The 22,023-nt window shown below is 36.4% G+C and overlaps 1 protein-coding gene across 5 annotated transcripts in view; it reads right to left on the bottom strand.

Moving 5' to 3' along the window:
- Window positions 1-342: 342 nt before the first annotated feature.
- The window catches only part of arhgef28a (Rho guanine nucleotide exchange factor (GEF) 28a), a 76,707-nt gene continuing 55,026 nt past the window's right edge, over window positions 343-22,023 (bottom strand). For all 5 annotated transcript variants that reach the window (XM_048188560.1, XM_048188563.1, XM_048188561.1 and 2 more), the window contains 9 exons: window positions 21,868-21,944; window positions 21,012-21,190; window positions 20,785-20,876; window positions 20,091-20,273; window positions 17,788-18,020; window positions 16,229-16,276; window positions 13,500-14,015; window positions 6,966-7,284; window positions 343-1,690 (listed from right to left, as the gene is read on the bottom strand). In XM_048188560.1, the coding sequence (XP_048044517.1) occupies window positions 1,533-1,690; window positions 6,966-7,284; window positions 13,500-14,015; window positions 16,229-16,276; window positions 17,788-18,020; window positions 20,091-20,273; window positions 20,785-20,876; window positions 21,012-21,190; window positions 21,868-21,944 (1,805 nt within the window). In that variant the 3' untranslated portion in view covers window positions 343-1,532. The remainder of the gene's footprint in view (window positions 1,691-6,965; window positions 7,285-13,499; window positions 14,016-16,228; window positions 16,277-17,787; window positions 18,021-20,090; window positions 20,274-20,784; window positions 20,877-21,011; window positions 21,191-21,867; window positions 21,945-22,023) is intronic.

Here is a 22,023-nt window from a genome sequence, read left to right on the forward strand (position 1 = left end):
CATTTGTTGCAGTAATCAAAAGAGAATTTACAAATAATTTGACTTTTGCAATTACAGTCTGATATACAGTCTTAAGAACGCCCTACTCTGAGAATTCTGTACTATAATGAGAAGTTCAAATTCGATTATTTATGTATTTTAACGTCAAGACAAAATCAAAATTGATGCATTTAGACCTGTGTTCAAAAATGCATAGATGACACATGTACCGACAAAAAATGTAATATATCTATTTGGACCTGTGGTCTAGCAGTTGGGTACATAAATGCATCAATGTAAATATTAGTTTTCATAATGATAATAAAAAAATGACAATTATATAAAACAAGAAATAACACAAGCTGGTGTATGAACATTTACTATGAATAACATCTGATACACCTGTCTACATACAACAATTATACAAAACATGCTCTATGTACATAAAATTATTCCTTAAAAATATCAACAATAAATAGGATCTATGCATCAGAAGAAACAAAACACAAAGAATAGCAAGTGTTCTCATGCACAGCAAAACATCTGCTTTTCAATCTGTGACAAGTCATTGAAAAAAAGCAAATACACACTGAATTCTTGTCAGTTTAACTCAAGTACATATTAACCCCTAGTACTGTTTTTTTTTCTTTTTTTATAACAATCAGGGCTCGAATTTGGAAAGGGATTTTTTTTTTTTTTTAGTGTGATTGAAATGACACCGGGCTGAAATGTATGCTATTTGTATGACCAAAAAGTGATGACAATGTTGATCCACATAAAAAACAAACAATGAATAATGTAACTGACAACATGCAAAATGCATGAACAAAGCCTTCGGGCTGATATGGCAACATACTCTACTAAAGTATCAAGAGATAAATATGAATGCCAGTGTGTAATCTGAATGCTGATGAGACTTTATAGACAATGTCTCATGAGCACCAAAGGATCTGAACGGTTTCAGAAGAGTATGGCCGGACACATTTTACACATTCTCCTCCATATGTACATGTGAAACCAATTTACAAATGTGAGAGATTGAATTTGAAATAGGTGATGATGTGATTCCTTGCGCTAACACACACACACACACACACACACACACACACATGCATACATAACCCTGACTCATATTTATATAGGCAGAGAATGCTTTTACAGTCATCGTCCATCTACGAAACAAAAGGGTCAGTATTTTTTGAGTCCTGATGTAAACTGACATGGACAGTTGGAGAAAACTACATTGTGCAGCATTGTGGGTGGGGGACTTTTGTGTGTGTGACTAAACGTATGCTGAAACTGCCTAACCTGATTCTGTCATTGCAGGCTCCAGGCTATAAAGCAAAATACAGTCACTCGAAAAGCCCCATCTCACACACAGAGCTATGAAGTCTGGAGAATGTCACAGAAGGCCAAAAGTGCGCTGAGATTAAAGAAAGAATAAAAGAAAACACACAAATAAAGAGTGGGATCAGATCCTGGTCCAAATCTCACATTGCAAATCCAAGTTCAAATGTTTTGTTTCAAAACCAACTAAAGCTTGTTTGTTCATTTCAGAGATACACAATGTTCTCCTCTCCATCTGTATCTCTGTTCTCTGTCTCCATGGTAACAAAGGGCTGGTCGACAAGCAGGACGTCGGCTTGATTAAGCCCCACCCCTGTTCCTCCAGCTGTCCAAGACTCTTGGACATGGCTGAGATGACCCACATCTGGGAAGACAAGATCCGACGTTATTAGTCATTATGTCATCAATAGTCACCATAGGTTAATCATCATTTTCTTTATGTTGTTTTATCCTAATATTATTTCCTCAATGAAACAGAAAATGAAATCTGAGGCTGAATATTTTGCATACAACTATGGATTGTGGATGGTGGATGACATTTTATAATGGAAAGCTCCATAAAAGGACAAAAAAAAGATCATAAAATTCTCACAGAAGTGGCTTTGTGTGCTATATATTGCAAGTCTTCTACTAACTTTGTGTGAGAACAGATTGAAATTTAAGTCATTATTCACTATAGGCACTGAGGGGGACAAGTCCCCCCAATAATTGGAAATGGCCAAATTGTCCCCTCTAATATTTGATATTGCCATTATGCACTGCTCGATTTGTTGTTAAGATGACATTTTTAGGTTGGTCCGCCTCAGCAGTCTAACAGCACTCGTCAGTGTCAAAATGATGGCCAATAAGATCAAAGAAGGCAGGGCTTAAAGGTGCCCAAGAACGTTCTTTCACAAGATGTAATATAAGTCTAAGGTGTCTCCTGAATGTGTCTGTGAAGTTTCAGCTCAAAATACCCCATAGATTTTTTTTTATTAATTTTTTTAACTGCCTATTTTAGGGCATCATTAACAATGCACTGATTTACACTCGGCGCCGCCCCCTTAAATCGCGTGCTCCCTGCCACATGAGCTGTCGACTATATTACAGCGCATTTACAAAGTTCACACAGCTAATATAACCCTCAAATGGATCTTTACAAGATGTTCGTCATGCATGCTGCATGCATGCTTCGAATTATGTGAGTAAAGTATTTATTTGGATGTTAAAGTTTTATTCTGAGTGAATTTGAGGCTGTCCTCCGTGGCTAACGGCTATTGCTACACTGTTGGAGAGATTTATAAAGAATGAAGTTAAGTTTATGAATTATACAGACTGCAAGTGTTTAATAATGAAAATTACGACGGCTCTTGTCTCCGTGAATACAGTAAGAAACGGTGGTAACTTTAACCTCATTTAACAGTACATTAGCAACATGCTAACGAAACTTTTAGAAAGACAATTTACAAATATCAGTAAAAATATCATGCTATCATGGATTATGTCAGTTATTATTGCTCCATCTGCCATTTTTCGCTGTTGTTCTTGCTTACCTAGTCTGATTATTCGGCTGTGTGCAGCTCCAGACGTTTACTGGCTGCCCTTGTCTAATGCCTTTTATAATGTTGGGAACATCATGGGCTGGCATTATGCAAATATTGGGACATACACCCCGACTGTTACGTAACAGTCGGTGTTATGTTGAGATTCTCCTGTTCTTCGGAGGTGGTTTAAACAAATTAGATTTATATAAGGAGGAAACAATGGAGTTTGAGACTCACTGTATGTCTTTTCCACGTACTGAACTCTTGTTATTTAACTATGCCAAGGTAAATTCAATTTTTGAATCAAGGGCACCTTTAATATTCACTGAAGACGAGTATGAATTCCAAAGCGAGGCTTTTAGTTTTTACAGTGAAAGAGTGCGTGTGTAGTAAGATATAAGCAGCTAAACATTTAAAATTTGACAACCGTTTTACGATGAATATGTTTAACAAGCCACAGTAACATATAGTGATGGAAACTACTCACCGTTTTTATGGAATTTTGTCCATTTTTAAAAAAATATGCTATCATTTAAATTCATAACTGAATTTGACGATACAAGAGACAGTCTCTACATTGTTAACATATTAGACATACAAACAAGAGTGAATGTGTGCATATTTTTAAATAAAAAATTATTTGCAAAGAGTTTAAATGGACTACTTCACAACTATAGGCTATAATTAGACCTAGAACTTTTTTTACTATTCTTATTTTTTCTTTATTCTCTTAAATCCCTTTTACTCCATATTTTTATTTAATTATAAATTGATTATAAACTGATGAATCCCTCTCACATTTAATTACCTGCTTCTCAACAGGGACTATGCCCCAGTTTCAATACCTTCATTCAGACTGTAGGATATGTTTGTGTATGTGAGGTAATGTGGTTAGCTGAGGACTGTTTGAACAGTGAAGGTCAAACAGTGACTATTGTAAGGCTGTGGTCTTGACCTCTGAATAAACAGTTAAACAAAGCAGTGTTATATTCATGTTGATTTAACAAGAACTTCAATCAAGCTCTTCATATATCAACAGATAATGTGAAGGACAGGTAGCATTCATATTCAAGAACTTCCATTAAAAAAAAACAAATGTTCAATTTTGAAGGTGGACTGTAAGGAGATTTTTGCAAGAAGCATCAGTTTAAGCCTGTGCATGTGTCATCAACATAATCTTTTGTGACCCTAGATGTAATTCTTTATCGGATTCTCTTTTTTTGTCTTTGTTTGGTTGCCCCAACAAAACCTCCAGATAAAGTGGACCAGTACAGGAATTGCATTCCAAGGATGCATTTATTTGATCAAAAGTATAGTGTAAATCACATGATCCTTCAGAAATTATTCTAATACCTGTATGCTGATTTGGTGCTCAAGAAACATTTCTCATTATTATCAATGTTGAAAACGGATATGCTGCTTAATACATTGATAAATTTTTTCAGGATTCTTATATGAATAGATATCCTGAGGTTTGCCGGGTGCTGGATCCAGGCCGTATCCAGATCAGATGGAGAACCTGTGTCTGGACCTGACTACAACGTAGCCCAGGAGACAATGGGCCTACAGATCCAGTTCTGGCTGCATCTATTTTTAAATCTCCGTATCCGCTTACATATATTTATATATAATCTATTTTTAATCTCTATAATAAAAATTTATAATTCAGATTTTGATCTCCATATCCATTTACATATATTATAGATATCTTCCAAGGGGTTTTTTCCCCTCCTAGGACTTTTTTCCCCAGTGTTAGCATGCTGGGTTTTTCTCCTAGGGTTTTTTTTCCACCCCTGGGAGTCAGCCGACATTGGCTTAATGTAGCACCATCTTGTATATGTTACATATTACCACGCTTGCTTGTACAGCTTATTTTTAACCACTTCTCTTTTTCTGTGCTTCTAATATGTAAAGCTGCTTTGAAACAATTACCAATTGTAAAAAGCGCTATATAAATAAAAATTTGACTAGAAAGTAAAAAAAAAAAAAACAGCACTGAAATAGAAGTCTTTTGTAGCATTATAAAAGTCTTTGTCAGTTTGGAACCATTTAATGTATCTTTGCAGAATAAAAGCATAAAATTCTTCATCCGGAATCAAATACTTCCCTATATAGTATGCGAAAAACAGTACGCCAACAGATAAGTATGTTCGAATTCAAAGTATTCAAAAACAGCAGGCGAAAAGTCCCCAGATGACCTACTTCTTCTGCTGAGATTCTGAAGTGAGCATTTGATGCACACTTTACTGTCCCATGAGGCCACATGGGAGGATCTGTGAATGGTAGCGACGCGACAGTAGGTCACGTGACAGTAACAACATGGTGGAAGTAGTATGTCCGAATTTCATTCATACTACCCATATTCATACTGTATATAGTGTACTTTTTAAAGGACGTGAAATAAGTTCAAATTCAAATGTAGTACCTACTCAGTATGCAATTTCAGACACAACAATAGAGTTTTTGTGTAGAAAGCAGGGGATTCTGGGTTAACAAATGTGGTAAATATGCATTATGGATTTTTATGTTAAAAAAAAAGACTATAGATGACAAGGCTAAGAAGTGGGACCCTAATCTAGCTAAACATGCACCCTTGTGCACATTCTGTCAATAGTGAAAGAGAGTTAACGAGGCAATCAATAAACACACAGGATACAATCTTTAAAGCAAGTAAATAACAAGATGTGTTATTTACTGTAGTATCAAAGTGTAAAAATGTTCATCACGTACCTTTTACAGAGATGAAGTGTATGTGTTCGTTTGTGTGTGACAGTGGGACGATTTATAATGTTAAACAGACAACTCGGACAGCTCATGTGTAAATATCAGATGAATAAGCCTCGCTCTTGTAAGATGACAGGTCACCCAGTAATGAGTTTGGTAAAGATTTTTTAGATCAATGTTCCAATCAGTCTCCCGTAGCTAGCGGCCCTTGATTCACACGCCAGTGTCATCCCGACAGTCAATAGACAGAGGTGCAATTGATCGCTGAGACAGATGTGTATCTGTGTGTGTTTGTACCTGGGTGTGATAGAGCGAGGATGAATCTTTGTTATTAAACACAGATTAACAACGCAAAGAAAGCGAATCGACCTTCGCTGCTGCAACACGAGTTTTAATAATGATTCGCAGGTGGATTTGATGAAATCAATTCTTTCTTTTGCATCTGTAGCTTAATTAAAGGCCAAATGTAAAAAAAAAAAAAGTTTGGCTTGGCATTCTGCTATGTTGTCAACTAGCGGAATGGGCAGGTATGTAACGGTAGAAATGTGCCAATCATTAGACATTCTGCAATGCCATTTATATTGCAGCATATCCGTGACATGATTTTAAATTAGAAATCTAGCACACACTCCAATGTGAGTTGCAGATGGGTGTTTCCTGTGTGCAGAGCTTGACACGTCACCAAGAGTCTGGAGCAGGCAGGTATTTTATAAAGGCTTTAAATGTGACATCCAATTATTTGTAATGTATTCCTGTTTTGAGTCTTGTTTTTAACTCGGGTGTTACATAATGAGAAGCTGTTTTTACATTGAGCCAGGTTTCATCGGTTTGGGGTCAGTAAGATTTTTTTTTTTTAAAGAAACTATTACTTTTATTCAGCAAATGTATTCAATTTAATCAAAACAGGACATATTAAATGTAATAAAAAATGACAGTAATGGCATTTATAATGTTACAAAAGATTTATATTTCAAATAAATGCTGTTCTTTTGAATTTTCTATTCATCAAAGAATCCTGGAAAAAATGTCTTATGGTTTACACAAAAATACTAAGGAACTGTGTTCAATATTGATAATAATAAGAAGAAAATGTTTCTTGAGCATCAGATCAACATATTAGAATGATTTCTGAAGGATCATGTGACTGAAGACTACAGTAATGGCTACTGAAAATTTTAAAATATATTAAAACAGTTATTTCAAAATGTAATAATATTACTATTTTTACTTTTTGATGCATATATTTTTATCTTAGGGGTGGGTGAAGGTGGAGAATGTTCAGCATAAAATTTTTTTAGAAAATTACTCATACTGTGACATAAGACTCATCATACATCCCACCCGTTACTGTCAACACAACTAAATAACAAGTGATTGCAGTAAAAACATTACCATTATTTGGGCTCTCTGTTAGACTTCTCAGAGAGGTTGAGGACATTGTTCCTCCAGTCCAACTCTCATGCCCTGCGGGGGCATCGGACACTCCAGCAGAGCTCTGTCTGTGATTGGATCGTGCCAGGAGTGAATTGAGACTGTTCTGGGTACTGGGAGAATCTGAGAATCCTATAGATCCTGAGTGCAGGTGGACAGTCTGATGAAGACGTAGAGGATGATGCTGAAGGTGGATTTGCCTGTTGTTTAGAGAGGGAGACCTAAATGCTGCCTCATTCACAAAAATGGATCCATGCTCTTCCTGATGGTGACCAGCAATCTGCAAGACAAAGATGCGCATCACTCACTATAATATCTGCACAATACAACTTATCTAGAAAACAACACAATCATAGTACTGTACATACTCATGCACCTTTAATAAAATACAAACATATACAAATTTAAAAGGTCAGCCATGATATTAAATTAAGTTTTAATTTCCTTAGCTTTATTAGCAATCAACTACATTACTTTTAAATTACATCCACATGACATCATCTTTTCTTATTTTCCCCCATAGATTTCTTGTGTGTACTTAATTTTAATCGCATTTATAAATAGCTGCTTTACTTCAAACTGACAACAAAGCCTACAGTATGATAATGTTTTGCCATCAGACATCATATTCACCTCTTCACCTCTCTTCCTGAGCTTTTCCTCATTCATTCAGTTGGTTATAGATGAGTAATACATATGTATTAAAGGCCAGACTGAATCATTGACCCACAAGCTCAAAATCACTGTTATATGCTAACCAGCCCCCACAAACAATACCACAAATATCTTGTGTAGTTCATGTGTGTGGGAGACTCTTACAGAGATATATTCCCAAAAAGGTCAAAGCTTAGATGGTGGATACACACTCACAAGCTATTTAAGTCACAATTTCATTGCGAGGAGGAATCCATGCAACAGAAATAACAACAAGAGGCTTTGGAGGATTTTACCTCATATTCTGTCTCTATTCATAAAATTTCTAAAAGCAGGATTTTTTTTTTTTTTTTTTTTTTTTACAACTGGACTCCAAACAGCACAGTTATCTGATAATCTTAAATTACCTGGAAATGAAAGCTTTATGATACAACTGGTTTCCCACAAGCAACATACATAACGTTCAAAAGTTTGGGATACGATTTTTTGTAATGTTTTTGATAGAAGTCACATATGCTATTTATTTGATCAAAATACAGTAAAATTATTGTGAAATATTGTTCTAACTTTAATTTTCTATTTAAATATGTAAATTTTCAGTATCTATTTTTCCAGTCTTCAGTGTCACATGATCCTTCAGAAATCATTCTAATATGCTGATTTACTGCACAAGAAACATTTCCTATTATTATCAATGTTGAAATTGGTTGTGCTGCTCAATATTTTTGTGGAAACAGAGACTTTTTTCAGTCTTTACTGACACATTTGATCAATTTAATGCATCCTTTCTGAATAAAAGTATTAATTTCTTAAACTAAAAAATTACTGACCCCAAACTGTAAAATATTGGCTTCTACTTCTGTATTTATTTATTTATAATCAATTTCCAAAAGCAATTTCTTTTCTAACAAGAACTAACCTATGGGCATATTGATGTCTTGCATAAATACAACTGATAAAGTAAAAAGTAAAACCAGGAAATGGCATAATTTCGAATTTACAAGTCAAACACTTTGTGTCAGTGATGAATAATCCAAATATATTGTTTTGCAGACTTCATCAGACTTTATCAGTTGTGCAACAATATTACGGCCAGGTAGAGTTTTGTTGAAAAAGCAACTTGTTACTGTAAAAACGACAGTGTTTTGAAAACAGCTGAACTACGGTCACATACTGAACAATGTAGTCAAGTAGTTTTAGTTACTCCCCAATGCTGTGTGTCTGTATGTAGTGAAGACTCCATAGAGCAGTTAGCCATTATATGGACAGCATTGTCCTACATCTCGCCCTTGCACTCTTTGCCCTTCCTCTTTCCGATCATTTTTAAACTGTCCTTTACAAACCACACATCCAAACATCACTTCCCTGACCTGCAGAATGAAGTTCACAGAGTTGTTTTTAATTATTTTGCCTTGGTAGGGGCTTTTCAATTATCATTAATCATTAGCTTGTTTATTAGCACACACTCAAGAGGTTGAAGCTTAGACCACCTCACACAGCCTAAGACTGATGAGCCTTGAATTGCTCTCATTATCGCAGGTAATGAATCAGAGACTTAGCTGTGTGAGAGAAACAGACGCTTGACCACAACTGAATCCTCCCTGTGCACAAGACTTCAAGGAAAGGAATGTTTTCTTCCTCGGTGGACTGCCACACCTGATTTGACTCAGCCTGAAAAGGCAACATTGGCTTTGGACCTCATAAATCCATTCATTGTGTTTTTTTTTTTTTTTTCCATAGTCTTGTTTATTTGTCAAGATGTGTTTGGGAGGACTTTTCAGTGGGTTTAATCCAATCATCTGAAATACTGCTCATCCCAAAAACAAGAAGAGAGAAAGAGAAAGAAAATCAGCACATGAGTGGCTTTCGCACCGGGTAGTTATAGGAACTCAGTTATAGGAAGAAGTCACCAGGGGAGATCCCCAGAGAACTAAATGTTCCCCTAGGACCATTTTCCTGGTTGCATTCGCAACAGCAGTAGGAACCCTGAAGTGACATATGCCGGTCGACAGCAAAGTCATTTAAGCACGCCATTAAACAACATCAACAACTCCGTAGTGTAAAAGTTAAAAAGTGCCTCGACTTCGGCCCATCTATCACTGATTCCATGTTCGTGGAGTAAGTATATGTAAACTGTTTACACAGCAGGAGCTAATTTAGTCCCCCAAAAGGCATTCCTATAACTAAAATTGTTCCCAGTTCCTGCGGTGTGAACATGCCAAAAAGCAGGTACTTCCACCAATAGTTATAGGAAATATGAAAATGTTTCTTTGGTGAGAAAGCCAAACAATAAGTTCAACCTGCAAGAAATAGGGATCGAGCATGACTACTTATTTTCATTTTGATCCAATACTAGTTACGATGAAGATCAATACTGCCAATAATATTATAAACATCAATACTTCCAAGTAATTACAATATTTTTGTCAACTCTGATAATAAAATAGGTAATTACAGGTCATTTTTATACTTGTAAAATGTAGGAAATATTATATATACACACACGTTAACACAGTACAATATTTTATTTAGCAAGGATGCATTAAATCGAACAAACGTTGACACCAAAGACATTTTTTAATGTTGCTCTCTTGAAAGTATTTTCAACATTGATAAGAAGAAATGTTTCTTGCATCAAAAAGAAATCATTCTTATTTTGCATAAGACTGGATTTCTGATCATGTGACACTGAAGACTGGCATAATAGCTGAAGAAAATCCAGCTTTTCCATCAGAGGGATAAATTAAATTTTAGAATATCTTGAAATAGAAAACAGTTATTTTAAATTGTCTAAAAATATTTCGCAATATTACAATTTTTACTGTATTTTTGATCAAATAAATGCATCCGGGTTGAACATACAGGACATCTTTCAAAAACATTTTAAATAAGAGAGAAAGAAAGAAGTAAAAACAATAGAAGAATGCAAAAGCAGCTGAAAACAATTAAGAAAGAAAAGAAGAGAATGAGACAAAAGGGAATTACATGACCAAAAAAGAAAGCAAATGGGATCAAGAGAAACAGAAAATATAGTTTCTCTGCCTTAAATTCATAACTGACAGTTTTGTTCCATCTTCAAAGTCAGATGAGAGAGGATTTGGGAGCGCTATCCTCTGACATCACTACCTGGGTGTTTTGGCAACAGAGTAAAGGAGGGATGAGGAAAGAGCAGAGGAGCAAAGAAATATGCCAGCGTTTAGAAGACAGCTGTGTCTCCAGACTCACGCTGTGCACGGAGGCTTTTATGACATTCCCACAGCTCACAGCTACAGCTTTTAAGTATGTTTCAAACATACACAAACAGATACGAAAAACATGCATATACATGCACATGAACAAACTGGCAGAAAGGGCTAACAAACAGGCTACAAAGTCCCTAAAGCAAAACAAAAGCAGCCCGTGGCACAGTCCATCACAGGAAGCAAGAGAGCTTCAGCCTCCTCACAAATTATTCGAAATAAACAAATGAAACTACTTTTAATCAGTTAATGTGCATAACAAATGAAGTAGATTCCCCTTTCATATGTGGTATTCTAATCTAAGCAAATTCAAATCATCGTATGAAAGCCAGAGAAGTCTGACAAAAAGTGCCAATTCTTCTTTGATGTTTAAATTGAACGATATCAGAATATGAATGACAACACATTTCTTTCAAAAACATGGCTGAAAAGGCAAAAGAACTCAAATAATTGCCTTCTTACAGATAAATAAGCAAGTTTCTATCATCTCACCTTGCATTTTTAAAAGCAAACACCGCAAATCATCAGATTCATTAGTAAGAAGAGTAGTGCAGAAGCACGACTGATGTAAAAATGTTCCTTGGCAAGTAATGTGCAATTTTATATTTCAACCACAGATAGGGAACACCAAAAAAAGAAATATCTTACAATCTTCTATTGCTACTTTGTAAGGTGAGCAGGTTTGAGCAATATTAAAGTCTGTGTCATAAAGAAATAACCAACGCAGCCATGTATCATTTATGCACATGGTGCCCACAAATATCAGCAATAAAGCCGGCTCCAAAAAACGTTTGTGTGTAAATGCGTGTAAGGAAATATTGTTTAAAAACTGAAAATAAAAACAAAATTGCAATATTGACCAAAAAAATCATAATAGTTTTTTATCCATATCGCACAGCCCTACCATGTGACTGACAGGTTGCAAGAAGGGAAGGACTGAAATTCGTGTGGCTATTGGACAACCTTATTGTCCCGCCCTCGTGCCAATGTTTATTATTAAAGATTACAAGGTCACATGTTTTTAAAAAAAGCAATAATATGACATGGACAAATCATTTATAATAAACACTACAATATTCTATGGCTGTGCAATTAATCATAATTGAATTTTGGCTTCCAACGCTTATGAAAAAATGATTATTGTACCTTCCTTTCCTTCACAGCGGTGCACTTTCCTCCCTAAAAGCCCAAATTTAACATCAGCCAAATAAGTGAGTGTTATAAATTGCAGTCTACTGTTACTAAACTGCGGGGATATTAAAAGTGTTATTGAAATCATTGCACCTTCTGCACCCATGGTACGGCAGCAAAGTTCCTTGATTATTACGCCGGAATGAGAGTATAGTTCCTAGCCATATCGGCCTAGAAAATCGTAACTTTTTATTTTCCGTCGGTCTTAGTACACAATGTAACTACAGAAGAGTCAAGTTTTAAACAGGAAAAATATCAAATCTCTTTGGTCATTTTTGAGCGAGATGCTAACGGTCTAATCAGATTCAATGAACTATGCTAAGCTATGCTAAAAGTGGTACCGCCAGACCTGGAGAGTGGCTGAATGGATTCGAAATCAGTAAAACTCAACTGTTTAACTCTAGGGGAGTTGGAAAATTAGCCTATTTTCAAAAAAAGTGGAGTGTTCCTTTAAGGCCCAGAAGAGATACGGTTCCCTAGGCCCCTTCTTTGCGTGCGCACCGAGACGGGGTGGAACACGCATAAACAAAGTTTATACAAAGTTTACACACCTAAATGGTCAAATAGCCTACAAACAAATACTTTGAAATGCCGTTTTGGTAAGTATCCTTGTAAACACGGATTAGTCAAAGTTATGTCTTAATCTTCAGTGAATGTTAACACTGAGAAAGAGCAGTAACAGTATATTGGATCCATGCACAAAATCACTCACTACTCTTGAATGAATAAACTGTAATTTTAATAAGAATTTATCTATATTTAAATGTATACATAAGTGTTATTGGTCAAACTTTATATTAGGTGGCCTTAACTACTATGTACTTGCATTTAAAAATAAGTACAATGTACTTATTGTGTTCATTTTGTATTGCATAACACTTGTGCTGCAATTGAGATGAGATAAGGGTAAGGTTAGGGGTATGGGTAGGTTTAAGGGTGGGTTAAGGTGTAAGGGATGGGTCAACAGTGTAATTATAAAAGCAATTACAGAAATTAATTATAGATGTAATTACATGCAGGTATTTTCAAATATAAGTACAATGTAAAAACATGTATGTACACAATAAGTGCATTGTATCAAATGATTAATTTAAATGTAAGTAAATAGTAGTTAAGGCCACTTAATATTAAGTGGGATCGTGTTATTTTACTTTTGAAATTTCACTGACATTTAAAACGACTCATATCATGAAATAAGACTTTGATCATATCACCCACTAATAATCATATTAAATAATTGTGATTTTAATCTTGAGCAAAATAATCCTGATTATGATTTTTGCCTCGATCAGCCCTACAATATTCAATAAAAGGTACAAATTTTCAGTTTTGATATCATGGTGATTTTAATTTACACATCACACACACCACCAGTGAGCCCAACACATTCCCATCCACCGACTGATCCTACCTGTGTCTGCTGTCCATCCAGTGGTATGACCATGGCCGGCAGGTTCTGCTGGCAGCCATGCTTCAAACTCTCCAACAGCCTCCGCTGAGCATCCAGCTTCTCTTTCTCTTTTTCGACACTCCTCTGGCCTTCTCGCAGCCTCTCCAGGCTTTGCTGGTACTCCTGCAGCTGCTCATGGAGTTCCTGACGTTCGCTCTGCAGCCTCCTCTCCTCTAGGTGGCACAACAGCTCCCTCTGCTCCAGTGACATCTCCAGCTCCGACTGCTGAAGCTGCCGCACCTGGCACTCTCGCTCCCACTGCTGCCGCTCTCGTAATAAGGTGCCCCGTAGACGCGCCACATCCACCAGCTCCTCCCGACGCCGCTCTGCCTCCCGCTGGCGCTCCTGCTCCTGCAGGGCCTGGTTGCTGCGAGTGACGGGCAGTGGGCGAGAGTGTGGCTGAGAGGAGGGGTTTGATAACAGGAGGAGGAGGAGCCTCTGGACTTCATAGCAACTGTCTTGGATGGTGACTGCGGCCTATTTATAAAAAGCGAAAGTATTGAATATAAAGGAGACCAAAGGTGCAATACTTAATAGCTTTTATTCTCTGGAATGAACTAACATTAGTGTATAGTGTCTTGGCTTAACCATCACTAGGCAGCTACCCTCAATTCATCTGACCTGTATCATCAAAAGATAAAGTCTTTTTTTTAGGCTCCTTAAAGGGTTAGTTCACCCAAAAAGGAAATTTCTGTCATTTATTACCATCTCATGTCGTTCCACACCCGTAAGACCTTCATTCATCTTCGGAACACAAATTAAGATATTTTTGATGAAATTCAAAAGCTTTCTGACTCCTCCATAGACAGCAATTTAACTACCAATTTAAAGGGCCAGAGAGGTATTATATAAAATCCTTCATAAAATTAAGGTTTAACCACTGAAGTCATGTGGACCATTTTAACGATCTTTAGTACCTTTCTGGACCTTGAAAGTGGTGGTTAAAATGCTGTCTATGGAGAAGTCAGAGAGCTCTCAGTTTTCATCAAAAATACCTTAATTTGTGTACTGAAGATGAAATTTAAATTTAAATTCTTACAGGTTTGGAAAGACATAAGGGTGAGTAATTAATGACAGAATTTTTATTATTGGGTGAACTAACCCCTTAAGTTACAAGTGCACTACTATTCAAAAGTTTGAGTGCAGTAAGATTTATTTAAGGAAAATAATACTACCAGAATAATATTATTAATAGAATAAAAAGCATCACTGTTTCCCAATATATATTAAGCAGTACAACTATTTTCAACATTTTTAACATAAGAAATGTTTCTTAAGCAGCAAATCAGCATATCAGAATGATTTCTGAAGGATCATGTGACACTGAAGACTGGAGTAATGATGCTGAAAAATCAGCTTTGCCATCACAGGAATAAATTACATTTTAAAATATATTGAAATATAAAAGTGTTTTTTTTTAATTGTGGTAAAATATTACTGTTTTACAGTATTTTTGATCTAATGAATTCAGCCTTGGTAAGCATTAGAAACTTCTTGCCAAACTTTTGAACAGTAATGCATATGAATAAACTTACACAAGCCCCATGCACAAATTGTATCCGAGATCTGCATCTGTTTTTGAACTCTTCTCTTGAGTTGTCTCTAGTGACTTGTTAAATGGAGCTGTTTTTAGTACTTAAAACCCGAGGAAAATTAGCATTTCTGAGACACTGGTTCCCTCTGGTATATCTAATGAGATTTTAGCACAGCAGTTTTCGATTTATGAGTAAAATAAGGTCTGTGGTTTACAATACTTGAAGACGTTGAAGAATTACTTCCACGTTTTGTTCTAATTCTACACAAATTACTGTCATAACTTAAACGCATTTTGTTGCTAAAAATGTCTTTGCTCAGGTTCAGTGAAAACTGTTACATTATCAAGCTAAACATTTTTTTTTTTTTTACATGGTTTTAGTTTTATGGATTTTATTTATTGGTTTTATTTTTTATAGAAACCTTAATAAATTTTTTCAGGATTATTTGTTGAATAGAAATTTCAAAAGAGCAGCATTTATATGTTATCTTTCTAAGACTTTTGCTGAAGAAAAAGGTATTCATTAAAAAAGAAGAAGAAAAAAACCTTACTGACCCCAAACATTTGAAAAGTAGTAGTCCTTGAGTAGCAATTTGCCATCAACTATTTTTAAAGCACACAAATTCACATTCGAGGTATGACTGTGTACATTATGCTGTAGAACAAAATGTCAACATTTTATTTCACTCATGAATCAAACACAGCTATTCCAAAAACCCATTAGATACTCCAGAGGGAACCCATTGTGAATTAGCCTTCCAGGTTGGCCTACAAATTGACATCACGACTGAACAGCTCTATTATGTTTGCCGACTCACAAACAAACAATAAAAATGTATTCCTTTGAAAAAAGTTTTAAAATATTGATTCAAAAAGAAAGCTGATCTCTTCTAGAAGCCTTTCACAGGTGTATCGCTTATGTCTACATCCATCATCACCTGCATTACAATAATCCTATTATACATCCAAACCACAGCAAGTTATATAAGAGATAAAGCTACATATTTGGTCAAACATGTTCAGGCGAAGAAAACCTAAGGCTTGGACAGAGCTATTACAAGTGAGTCATGTCGCGTGTTTATGTGTGTCTGACATAAAGGCCTGTCCACTATAATTATTCTTTCAGTTGGTATGTAGTTGTGTGACATGAGCTCACCTGTAGACTGTACAGCAGCTGAGTCAAGCTCTGCACACTCTGACTCACCTGCATTAAGACAACAGACAAACAAACTATGAGCAAGAAAAAGTAAAGAACTCTAAACCAAAACTAAGACTTGTGTCAGATTAAATATGGAGTCTACTCCAACTAATGTCTCTTCCTCCTGGAAAGATAACAGCAGCTGTGTGCAGTATAGCAATATGTTTCATTCTACTGCAAACAACGGTGCAATACATTTCATTTATACATTTTTGGCAGACATCTGCTTCCTGTAGCACATTTTACGAAACTGCAAACGTTGTGTTTACTTCAGCAAGTTTCTAAGGAGGATTCAAAAACTTCAGCATCTGTTGACTCAAACACCTTTTGGTTCTTTATCCACAGAGTCAACAGACGGCACAGGAAACACATGGTGGTGACCTGAGTTAAAGAAAACAGCATCCTAGCCAAGTAGGTTTATAAATGAGCAAGGCAAAGCATTCACTCAAGGATGTATGGTTAATGTGGGGGGGGGGACACATAAAAGCATCGGTATTGATTATCTCTAAAAAAGTGAGAGGATGAACAAATTCCTTAAATGGAAGTTAAAATGGTTGTTATGCCCATTTACCTTATCTTAAGTTGGGTAGTAGTTACCTAGGTTCATTGAACATTGCGTCGGACTAAAATCTAATTTTTTGTGAGAGAGAATTAATATTATTAGTGCATTTTAGCACAATCTGGATGTTAGTAGACTGTAATGTGGAAGTATTAATGGTTGCAACAAGTGTGTTGAAATTAATGCATACAAGTCTGCCCTCTTAAGGCAAGATTTATGCCCTGTCCATTTCAATGTCAAGTTTATAGCACCACCTGGTGGACACACAACTATGTTTTTGTTTGCTGCTGGTGTAGGAATTGCTTTTGTGCCAACAGATTTTGCCAAAATCTATGATGACTGAACTGAATACAAATATAACTGAATATGAATGGTAATCTAAAGCTTAGAACCAAAATAAATAATAAAAATATTTAAAATGCAGTAAACCACACAAATCCCTTGCTTTTTTAACAATAAAATGTAAATGCCTTTTAAATATTGATAATCTCCTTTCATGAGCTTGTGCCCATGTCAGCAGCACAAAAAACCTTATCAGCATGACATACAGTGCAGTGCACCGCAAGACGGCAACGACAGCAGAAAAGAGATCCAAGAAAATGAAAGCCTAATTCTTCGCTTTTATTTTTAATGAAACTGGACCCTGGAGGCTGTAAAATGGACTCCTCTTATTTCAAGCTCATTAATACTTAGTAACATAAAGAATGAGATGTGATAGTGGAAGAAGAATGTGAATTATTTATGTGGGGTGACTGTACCTCTTATGCTGAACACTGCCTTTTGGGTAAGGCGGCAATTTATATCACTAATACAGGAAAATAATAAATATTTCTTATTCATATTAGTATATTTCTATTAGTAATCATGCTGTGACATTATACTACCACAATCCATCTTCTAGTAGTAATTGCTTATGCAAATAATGATCATGTTTACGAGCATGATACGGAACATTTACCTTTAGGTGTATGTTGTGATCAGCGTCTGAATTGTGATTAAAGGCCTGTATTTTTAAGCCTTCCTCTCCTTTCCACTCCTCCTCCTCGCTCTGGAGGGTGTCCGTCAGTGGGCTCTGGTTCTCAGAAGGCGAAGAGGAAGCACATGGCTCAGACTGAGTCTGTTCTTCTGGACTAGACAGGACGGCAGCAGTAGAAGCACAGTGAGAGGAGAGAGCTGCTCTCAGGTTCTCCGCTAATAAACAGAATGCAACGGCACAATATTAACTGTCAAGATTACTATGCATGCAGTTGTGTGTATTGTGGTTCAAAAGCATAAAAAAAAACTTGTAGTATTGTTAAAAAGTATTGAAAAAGCAAAGCATATTGTGTTTATAAATCTATGGGTGTGAGTATAAGCATGAGCACGTACACGTACACTAAATTTCTCATTTTTAGGATCGTAAAGATAATTTTTTTGTTTTTGAAAGATGTCTCTTATGCTCACCAAGGCATTTATTTCATCATTTATTTGATCAAATATATAGTAAAACTGTAATATTTGGAAATATTATTACAACTTAAATTGATGGTTTTCTATTTAAATATATTAAATGTAACATGATGGCAAAGCTGATTTTTCAGCATCATTACTCCAGTCTTCAGTGTCACATGATCCTTCATAAATCAAATCTAATTTTCTGGTTTGATGCTCAAGAAACATTTCTTATTACTGTCAGTGCTAAAAAAACAGTTGTGCTGAGAAATATTTTTGAAGAAATTGTGATACATTTCTTCTGTATACACACACACACACACACTATATTGCCAAAAGTTTTGGCACGCCTGCCTTTACGTGCACATGAACTCCACAAGGTTTAGGACTGTATTTATGGGAATTTTTGACCATTCTTCTAGATGCGCATTTGTAAGGTCAGGCACTGATGTTGGCGAGAAGGCCTGGCTCACATTCTCCACTCTAATTCATTCCAAAGGTGTTCTATCGGGTTGAGGTCAGAACTCTGTGCAGGGCAGTCAAGTTCCTCCACACCAAACTCGCTCATCCATGTGTTTATGGACCTTTCTTTGTGCACTGGTGCACAGTCATGTTGGAACAGGAAGGGGCCATCCCCAAACTGTTCCCACAAAGTTGGGAGCATGAAATTGTCCAAAATGTCTTTATGCTGAATATGCTGAAGCATTAAGAGTTCATTTCACTGGAACCAAGGGGCCAAGCCCAACCTCTGAAAAACAACCCCACACCATAATCCCCCCTCCACCAAACTTTACACTTGGCACAATGCAGTCAGACAAGTACCGTTCTCCTCGCAACCGCCAAACCCAGACTTGTCACACCTCAAACTCGTTGTTGTGCTCCTCAAACCATTCCTGAACCATTTTTGCTTTGTGTCAGAGTGCATTATCCTGTTGAAAGAGGCCACAGCCACCATGTAATACCATTTCCATGAAAGGGTGTACATGGTCTGCAACCATGTTTAGGTAGGTGGTACATGTCAAAGTAACATCCTCATGGATGGCAGGACCCAAGGATTCCCAGCAGAACATTGCCCAAAGCATCACACTGCCTCCGCCGGCTTGCCTTCTTCCCATAGTGCATCCTGGTGCCATGTGTTCAATTCAATTCAATTCAATTCAATTCAATTCAATTCAATTCAATTCAATTCAATTCAATTCAATTCAATTCAATTCAATTCAATCCCCAGGTAAGCGACGCACAAGCACCCGGCCATCCACATAAGGTCCAGTTCTGATGCTCACGTGCCCACTGTTGGTGCTTTCAGCGGTGGACAGGGGTCAGCATGGGCACCCTGACTGGTCTGCAGCTATGCAGCCCCATACGCAACAAACTGCGATGCACTGTGTATTCTGACACCTTTCTATCAGCACCAGAATTAACTTCTTGAGCAATTTGAGCTACAATAGCTCGTCTGTTGAATCAGACCACACGGGCCAACCTTCGCTCCCCACGTGCATCAATGAGCCTTGTCCGCCCATGACCCTGTCGCTGGTTCATCACTGTTCCTTCCTTGGACCACTTTTGATAGATACTGAACACTGCAGACTGGGAACACCCCACAAGAGCTGCAGTTTTTTTATATACCCGATCAGTGTGTATATATATATATATATATATATATATATATATATATATATATATATATATATATATATATATATGTATGATTTCAATTTATTTATTTAAATCTTACTGACCACGCCGTTTTGAACGGCACAACACTGTTTTGACCACATAACTTTGAATGGTAGTGTATATATGGATGTGTCTCTCTCAGCAGACTCCCACCTTCTTTAAGAGCAGCGCTGAGCAGTACTCCGGCCTGGGGGATGTCTTCAGTGCTGGGCCGTACCAGCAGCCGGGGATCTGGTCCTGCCTCACGTTGTCCTGCCATGACTGACAGCTCGGCGTAGATGTGTAGCTTCTCCTCCAAATTGGCACAGATGAGATGATCGTGGCCGCACAGAGACTCTGTGAAAGAAAATGTTCGGTTGTCATGTTTATAAAAAAAATAAAAAAAAATAAAAAAAAAGATTCTTTAGCTGATGCAAAAGTTCACAAATAGCTTAAGTAACTACACCACTCATTGACCGCTATTCAAAAGAAACTGTATTCTGATTAAATCATTTTTTGCAAGAAGCATAAAAATCACAAGTATTTAATTATATTATTAGATGTTTTACCAGTAACAGATTGTTTTTAGAGAGCTCTCAAAGCATGAAATGGACTTATCAATGCATGCACATACAGTATAGGTCAGTAAGTTAGGAATTGTGTGCATTCTTGAGATTCAATCAGAATTTGTCAGAATGTAATTTTCCTGCAAATCCAGAGTAATGGCCTGCACCAGTCAAGCAATTTGAGATAAATTAAGATGAAAGGTGATGCTAATGGATAGCTATATCTTGGTATAATAAATTATACATTTTAGCCATTATAAACCCTCTTTGGATTCATCAGCATAGGTGGTTGATTGTATCACCTTGAAGCCTGTGAATCTTTTGGACCTTTGCTTCTGCAACTCTCTTTTCCTCTTCTGATTCACTCATAGTCTCATCCTCCTCTTCAGGGCAACTTAGAAAAACAAATGCAATTTAAAATTAGTACATTTCGTCTCAGCTGTCCTTTTAGAGAAGGCTAAATATACACGAGTATGACATGTTTCATCTTATGGTTTTAAGTGGAACATCACTCCTCATCACTACACACCTCTCCACAGCTTCTCTGATGAGTCTCATCCAGGCGTTGCGTTCATCTTTAGAAGCAGCGTGCACCTCATACATCTCAGGCCCAGCTGAAGATGCACTGATCAGAAACATGCCTCGCTCCTCGTTGGCCACCTCACGCACAATCAGCTTCTGCAGAGAGATCACTGGAGGCTTCTGGTCCTGAGAAACAGAGCAAGTGTAAGATAACATATCTAACTATACACAGTTACATTAAACAGACTATCACATTTACACAAAAACAACCTGTCATTATACCCACACTTAATAAAACACCAAATCAAATATATTCCCTGAATACAAATAGTTACACTACTGCTCAAAAGTTTGGGGTCATCAAGATTTTTTTAAAGAAATTAATACTTTTATTCAGCAAGGATGCAATAAATTGATCAAAAGTAACAGTAAAGAGATTTAAAATGTTACAAAAGATTTCTATTTCAAATAAATATTCTTTTGAACTTTCTATTTATCAAAGAATCCTGAAAAACTGTATCATGGTTTCCACAAAAATATTAAGCAGCACAACTGTTTTCAACACTGGTAATAATAAGATTTTTTTTTTTTTGAGCACCAAACCAGCATATTAGAAAGATTTCTGAAGGAACATGTGACACTGAAAATTCATAAATAACAATTTTAAATATATTAAAATAGAAAACAATTGTTTCAATTATTTTGCAATATTATTGCCCCACTGTATTTTTCATTAAATAAATGGAGACTCTGTGAGCATATAAGACTTCTCTCAAAAACACTAAAAAAAAATCTTACTAAACTATTGAACAGTAGTGTATGCTTTATGGAGATGAAAACACATAGTAATCATAGAAACCAACCACAGCAGCAAAGATGTATTTCTGATCTTTCTCTTGAAGGAACACCAATGAATCAGACAGCAAAAACGCCAGAACATCTGTGGATGATCAAATAATGTCATCAGATCCATGTCACTCAATATTCAGATCTTTCATCCACTTAGCCAGAATTAAGTA

The sequence above is a fragment of the Megalobrama amblycephala genome, linkage group LG4 (genome assembly GCF_018812025.1).
Source record: "Megalobrama amblycephala isolate DHTTF-2021 linkage group LG4, ASM1881202v1, whole genome shotgun sequence".
Lineage (NCBI taxonomy): Eukaryota > Metazoa > Chordata > Actinopteri > Cypriniformes > Xenocyprididae > Megalobrama > Megalobrama amblycephala.